This window comes from Danio aesculapii, chromosome 1, assembly GCF_903798145.1.
Source record: "Danio aesculapii chromosome 1, fDanAes4.1, whole genome shotgun sequence".
NCBI classification, from domain to species: domain Eukaryota; kingdom Metazoa; phylum Chordata; class Actinopteri; order Cypriniformes; family Danionidae; genus Danio; species Danio aesculapii.
The window spans coordinates 15,844,101-15,851,282 of record NC_079435.1 but is presented as its reverse complement, the minus strand read 5'-3'; the positions used below and the strand labels follow the sequence as shown (position 1 = coordinate 15,851,282).

Here is a 7,182-nt window from a genome sequence, read left to right as displayed (position 1 = left end):
TTGTGCAGCCCTAGTAGATACTCCATTCTATCTTCATAATTATTTTAAATGGATGTTATATTATGAAAGTATAACTGGAATTTGGAGATATGACATCCTATGTATTTCCCAGTGATGGGTTGCAGCTGGAAGGGAATCCTCTGCGTAAAAACATATGCTGTATAAGTTGGCGGTTCGTTCCGCTGTGGCGACCCCAGATTAATAAAGGGGCTAAGCCGAAAAGAAAATGAATGAATGAATGAACATCCTGTGTACTCCATGTTGTCAATTATACATTTTCTCTCATGGCATAGCAAAGTGTACTTTGGATATCCTCACATTCCAAAACCACGTTTCATGTGTGTTCCTCTTGTGTTTCACATGTGTTTTTAAACTGTGAAGGTCATTTGACGCACATGTTTTTTTTTTCTGTTAGGGCCATTGCTGTATAAAAAGATAATAGCGAATTATTAACTGCAACTCAGACATTTGAATGCAATTGTGAGTTAACATTTTCACAATTCTGGCTTTTCTCTCTAAGTTCTCTGTTGAAAAATGATTTTAAAACAACTCATGTTTAAGCTGGTCATGTGCTGGGTCTTAAGCAGCAGAAACAAATTCTTTCCTGTGAATGGAGAACCTGTAATACAATTAATAATATTTCCAATCATTTTGTTTGTGCCATAAGAGAAATGTACACTATATACCATACGTTTTATGAGGCCCCAGATAACTTCTAAAAGTATATGTTCATCCCAGCCTATGTTGTCACAAGCCAACAATTTGGTTAATGTAGATAGTGTTTATTTGGAAAATTGCAGACATTACAAAAGAAAACAGGATCCCCCTTCATTTTATTAAACTTCAGTACTTCATAAAACAATATACAGATCATTTATCAGAACAATTCTTCATTTATGTTACTCAGATTAAATACATAGATTTCACATGTGTACTTTGGTTACAAAAAGAACTAATTAACATTGATAAAGATACATTTCTTTCTTTAGATAAATTTCACTTGTGCCATTTCTGTGGCATAGAGGATTATTCAGATTTGGTTTCAATAAACCAATCCTCATTATTCCTCAATGTGCATTGTGTAACAATGTGCTTTTTGTAAACCAGAGACCAAATTACCATATTTCACACATACCATATGTACCACCAGGCTCTAAATGTGACAAGAAAGACTAGTAAATGATAAAGCTAGATCATAACTTGACTTGTTTGACTTGATTTTCTGATTCTGAGTGTGACCACAGTCATGATTGTTGGGTAGTAGCATGATGTGGTGTTTTTGCTGAAGTGAATGTGAAGCTTAGTGCATCACAGCTGAAAACAGAAGGGATGCTAAGGTCATCCACAATGCTGTTAGCATACTAACCAGCACCGGAGACTTGCTCACTGTAAATATAAAAAAAGAAAATGCATGTTAGTTGTGGATCCATTTATTAAGGTCAGTCATTGAAAACCTGTGGATATTATTCATTACTCTCTTTTTCAAACTGTAAACATGTTTTTTGACGACCTCTATATAATGTTACTTTTTCTTAATCATGAAGTATTACTAGATCTAAGTAAAACAGAGAAATGTTTTAGAGTGTAAGTCATTACATGAAAACATTATACAACTGTATACTGACCAGTCGTTCCTGTGAGGATGTCTGTAACATTGATAGATGTAGGATCAATTGGCAATAAGAATGCATTGTTTCTGACAGCAGCACCAAACTGTTTAGCCACCTCTGTTAAATTAGGAGGATTGCTGTTTTTGAGAAACGTTGTCCAAGCATCTATGTTAATGGAGCCATTCCTGAGAAAAATACATGAAAGACTAGTTAATAATGAACTAGTCTAAAGACCTGTTATGTAAAATGTAAAAAAATATTCTGTGATAAAGCCATTTTTGAGAACTGTATCTTAAAAGTTTACCTGAACCGCCAAACATCTAGCGCTTGGAAGCTTTTGTAATTACTGAAATACCCAGACAGCTATAACAAATGAACAAACAGGTTAATTGATATTTTAATATTATAATAATCAACAAGGCAATGTTTAACTAGACAGACATACAAATAGATCCACATGTATTACCTGATTATTGACAAACAGTCTCAGATAATTAGCTGCATTAGAGTTGATGTTTGACAGATCACTGACAAAGTTGCCTGGTATTTTAAAGGTGATATTATAGGTGGTTAGGCTTACTCCTGTTAAGAGCAGAATTAAGAGAAAATGGGACACAGTTCAGCATTACTAGTAGACGTACCATGCTTATAATTAGTCTCAAGCACAAAGACACTATTTTGAGCCTCCAACAAGTGCATGTGTGTCATCACATAAGAATGTTTTATATGCCTTTCTTTTACATTTTAACAGAAAATAATCAAGGACAAGACAAAAATATTAACTGACCGGATAGAGCAGTAGTGATAGATGTACTATCAACTGGTAGGTTCAAGAGTCCACTGTTAACTGCCTGAACAAGGAGGTCTTTCGCATCTACCACATTAGGAATAGGCAAATTGGAGGTGACAAACTGAAGTAAAGCATCTGTGAGAACGGATCCAGCACTGTGGGGCAAAACCATGTTAAAAAGCATAAAAAAAATAACAACCAAATAATCATTGAAGGCAAACAACCTGATTAAAAATAAAAACAAATCTCACACATGTATCCATTTATTTTTATGAAATTAAAGCAGGGTGTTTGCTAAGTACTACAAGCTGAATGGACAGTTTTACCTCAACTTATTAATAATCATCCCGTTGTAGTTTGGAAAACGTTTCTTGTAAACTGGATACAACTGTAACAGACAAAAAAAGCATAAAAACATCATATTACTATTACATATCAGTATTAAGTATCGTCATGTTTTTTTCAGAACAACATTAACTGTAAGAAATTTAGTTAAATGAGTAGTTTGCTAAATATTCAGGAGTTGTATCTATATTTAATGTTTTCAGTACACAACATTACATGTATCTTTTGCAATCATGATCAAAAACAATGCTTTGTTGGAGAAAAATATTACCTGATTTTTGATATTATCTATATACGCTTTGGTCCTTAGATCAGTGAAGTCAGAGAAGTATGTCTGGAATGTGTCAGTAAGCTTGAAACCTAAATTAATAGCTCCAAGATCGGCAGGTGTAGCGGTTGTCGTAGTTTGAGTTGAAGCTGTAGAACTTGTAGTTGCTGCAGTCGCAGTTGTGGGTGTAGTTACTGTAGTCACAGTTGTAGGTGTAGTTGTTGTAGTTGTAGGTGTAGTTGTTGTAGTTGTAGGTGTAGTTGTTGTAGTTGTAGGTGTAGTTGTTGTAGTTGTAGGTGTAGTTGTTGTAGTTGTAGGTGTAGTTGTTGTAGTTGTAGGTGTAGTTGTTGTAGTTGTAGGTGTAGTTGTTGTAGTTGTAGGTGTAGTTGTTGTTGTTGTAGGTGTAGTTGTTGTAGTTGTAGGTTTAGTTGTTGTAGTCGTAGTTGTTGTCGTAGTTGTAGTTGCTGCAGGTGTAGGAACTACACCTACAAATACATGGGACACATGGAACTCTTTATTGTGACCTAGTGGCCTAATGTAATGACAATATTAGCTATCATATTACATTAATTAAAATCTATAAACACAAACTGGCCAATACCTTGAGAAACAACGTATCCAGGCAGATGTAGGATCCCTGTTAGGTGAAATTAGGGAAAATAAAACACAGTAAATATCAGTCATGGACATAAAAACAAACCAAACACTGAGGAAGGACAGCAGAAGATTTAGAATTGCAGTGTAGCATTAAGTGGAATTTATTCAGCGGAATTGCTGTTAAAATCACTTTTTTTTTTAAACTGTCAGTTTCTTTTTACTAACCTTTCTCCTTTATATTATGATTTTACAGTATGAGTTATATTACTTTCAATCCTCAGTAATGCAAATGTAATGCAGAAACAAATATAGTTTCTTACCAATCACACACAGAACGGGTAGTATAATCCTCCACTCCATTGTTTTTATAGCACTAAGCCTAAAAATGAAAACCGATGTGAGCATGATGTAGCAAAGTTTCAAATTAAACACATTTCGTGAGCTTGATTTTAAATAAACAGCATCATACAGGTCTACTAAAATATGCTCACTATTTACTCGCCCTCAAGTGGTTTCAAACCTTGGAAACGAGTTTCTTTTTTCTGTTGAAAACTAAATTAGTTAGAAACCTGTAACCATTGACTTCCATAGTAGGAAAAACAAATACCATGGCAGCATATGGTAACAGGTTTTCAGCATTTTTTAACTTTTTGGGTCAACAGAAGAAAGAATCTCAAACAGGCTGACAGAAAGATGACAGAATTTTTAGGTTTGGGTGAACTATCCCTTTAATCAAGTCTTTAAAGATTTAATAAAACATTATGATTTATTCCATACACACATTTCATGGGTATATTGACATTAATAATTAAATTAAAAAATAAATAAATAAATAATGTAACCTAATATAACATTTACTGTTTACTATATTTCATATAAAATTTGACAAAAAAAGTCATAAAAAATACCAAAAATATTTCTTTACTCACTTTTTGAATATCCCACCGAAAATGCAATGCAGATTAATCCTTATAGCAGTGAAGGTCCTGTTACCAGTCTGTGGTCACCTCTAAAAGAGTACAGAAGACAGGTGTGCCCATATTTAAAGTCTGAAATATTTTTTTTTTGTTAAGAACAGACCAATCAGAGTTCAGCTGTGGGGTTGATGGTTGTTGACAAACTTGAGGAGCAACACTATCAAAATAATAGCTTTGTTTCCTGGTACGTGACGATACATGATGACAGTTCATGTTACACTGGCAGCTAGATATATTAGTTAATTAATAAATGGCAAATTCATTTATTATACAACAGGTTCACGTAAGGTTTAATGTGATAACTGTCTAATAGACTTGCTAGAATTAGTAGGACTTGTTGCATTTAGACACTTTTGTAGACATTCTGGTATGACCTGAAAAACTGAGAATCTCTACAGACTCCCATCACTAATGTGACATTAACCTGATTAATTATTTTCAATCATTATTTGGAGTTTTCTCAAGGTTATAAGCACAGGATTAATGTTGAGTTCATTAAAAGTATGCAATGAAAAATATGCTTGAGACATTCCTGGTGTCCTATTGAATAACTCGGTATTAAAAGCAACACCAATATATAATTTATACTAAATGTGAATATACATAAAGAAAAAAGATAGATCAGTGTGTTAAGACAGGCTTCGTCTTTGGACAGAAAAGGTGTGATAAAAAGGTGTGCTATGTTGCTAATCAAGTTGAATTTCCAGTTCATAAACAAAAACATGAGGAAACTTTGTAACTGGCTTTTCCAGCAAATGTAGTTCCTCATAACTCATAATGCAAGATAAAAACCAAACTCGAGCAAAGATATGACAAACATCCCTCCATTGCAAAATCAAAAAGTCAATTATGCCTAAATTTCACTCTTTATAATCTGTTCAGCTTTTCCATATGCAGTCTTTAAAAGTCTACGCTGCTGATGTGTATGTGATTTGTTTAGTTGTTATTATTGTTTTGTCATTCTTTACACTTTTTCCATTGTGACTTCTAGTAAACAGGTAAGAATGTTTTCCCCATGCCAAAACCTCAGCGTCACAGAATGGTCACAAGACTCATATATTAATAGCAGTCCGTTTAAAAATTTCCTCAAGCAATTGAGTCTTTACATTTCGCAACACAGAGTATCTTAAATGGCATTTTTACTCTGTTCTTTTTTAAATTATATTTCAATCTGGAAAAACGTTGATATCCATTGTATGAGTGCTATAATGTTAACAACTGTTACAATCATTTAGTCAATCATCTTTTTGAGACTGATCAAATAGCCTTTTTGTAATTTGATGTACATACTTGATGTAGTCAAGAAGTCAATCAAATATTAATTGACAAGATTAATATATTTGGGGGACTCTGATAGTGATATAATTGTTGGAACCCTATGTTGCATCTCAAAAATGACCAAAATCAGCCTGGAAATGTAAAAAAATTAAGTGAAGTTTCATAAACTAATTTCGAGAGGAGCACGTGATATGATTGAGCACGTCTGGCCACTCATCTGTAATCAGTAATATTCCAATCAGAGTGATCCTAGTTTACTATAAATGGATCATTTTCTCCCTACTGTTTCTATCTTCGTTTGGAAGAATCCCCCCTTCCACCCCATCTCCTCCTTTTCCTCCCTTTTCTAAAGGGGGAGCTCTCGAGACCTACCTGATCTCGGATCTCCTGATATGCTTATCGACTGGGCGGGAGCACCACCAAGCATATCTAAGTGGGAACTCTTGAAACAATAATGGACGAGGGGGGATCTTGCCTTACAGCAAGAAGGTCGCTGGTTTGTGTTTCGGCTGGGCCAGTTGGCATTTCTGTGTGTTCTCGTGGGTTTCCTCTGGGTGCTATGGCTTCCCCCACTGTCCAAAGACATGCAGTACTGGTGAATTGGATGAACTGAATTGGCTGTAGTGAATGAATGCGATATTGTATGGGTGTTTTCTAGTACTGCATTTTCTAGTACTGCATTGCACCCGATACAGAGTACCGATTCCTTGTCATGGTAATCAGATGATACAGAGTACCGATTCTGATGCTTCATGCTATAAATATACTTTAGTGTAGCATACTCCTTCCCTAAGAGAATAAATTAAGGATGCAGCATATAATCCCTTAAAAATGTCTATTATAACCATTAAGGGTGTACTCACATTATGTACAGTTGCCTTGAACCAGGCTGAAGCACGCTTGTCCCCCCTCCCGTCACCACCGACGGCCCGCACTCGCATTGCATTCAGACCTGAGCACGCTTACATCATCGAAGATGCGCTGTCCAATTTAAGAAGCGCTCTCGCTCAGCACAGTGGAGATTTCTTTATATCGATGTAGTCGTTTGAGATGCAGTGACACGCAGTCAGATATTTCGCAGAACAGATCAGCCACTTTTGACGCTCATAAACAATCATAAAGTCCTCGTGCTGCAGGTATTAGGAGGTTTGCTGAAGGTGCAGTTGTCGTGCAGTGAGGGGTTTGCGTCTTTAATAATCTACGACAGTTTGCATTCATTAAACAGTAAGAATGATTAATAAATCCATATCAAACAATCCCTTAAATGTCACGTCTCGTCTTCAGTTTCGGGCTCAGGCGCACTTTGCACTCACACTA

General features: G+C 35.3%; 1 protein-coding gene across 1 annotated transcript; it reads right to left on the bottom strand.

Moving 5' to 3' along the window:
- Positions 1 to 816: 816 nt before the first annotated feature.
- On the bottom strand, positions 817 to 4,627 carry zgc:111983 (uncharacterized protein LOC550501 homolog). The gene is made up of 10 exons (XM_056456704.1): positions 4,540 to 4,627; positions 3,931 to 3,989; positions 3,615 to 3,650; positions 3,017 to 3,498; positions 2,727 to 2,788; positions 2,398 to 2,555; positions 2,077 to 2,192; positions 1,915 to 1,973; positions 1,626 to 1,795; positions 817 to 1,386 (listed from the first exon to the last, which is right to left on the bottom strand). The coding sequence occupies exons 2-10, from the start codon at positions 3,968 to 3,970 to the stop codon at positions 1,301 to 1,303; spliced, it is 1,209 nt and encodes a 402-aa protein (XP_056312679.1). The 5' UTR covers positions 3,971 to 3,989; positions 4,540 to 4,627; the 3' UTR covers positions 817 to 1,300.
- Between the last annotated feature and the right edge of the window lie 2,555 nt (positions 4,628 to 7,182).

What these genes read in the sequence shown, in the direction of transcription:
- zgc:111983 (XM_056456704.1), bottom strand. Translation starts at nt 3,970, where the DNA reads ATGGAGTGGAGGATTATACTACCCGTTCTGTGTGTGATTG. An exon ending in CTAGATGTTTGGCGGTTCAG is followed by an intron (nt 1,796 to 1,914) that starts GTAAACTTTTAA and finishes TATTTTTCTCAG; the next exon opens with GAATGGCTCCATTAACATAG. An exon ending in CATCCTCACAGGAACGACTG is followed by an intron (nt 1,387 to 1,625) that starts GTCAGTATACAG and finishes TTATATTTACAG; the next exon opens with TGAGCAAGTCTCCGGTGCTG.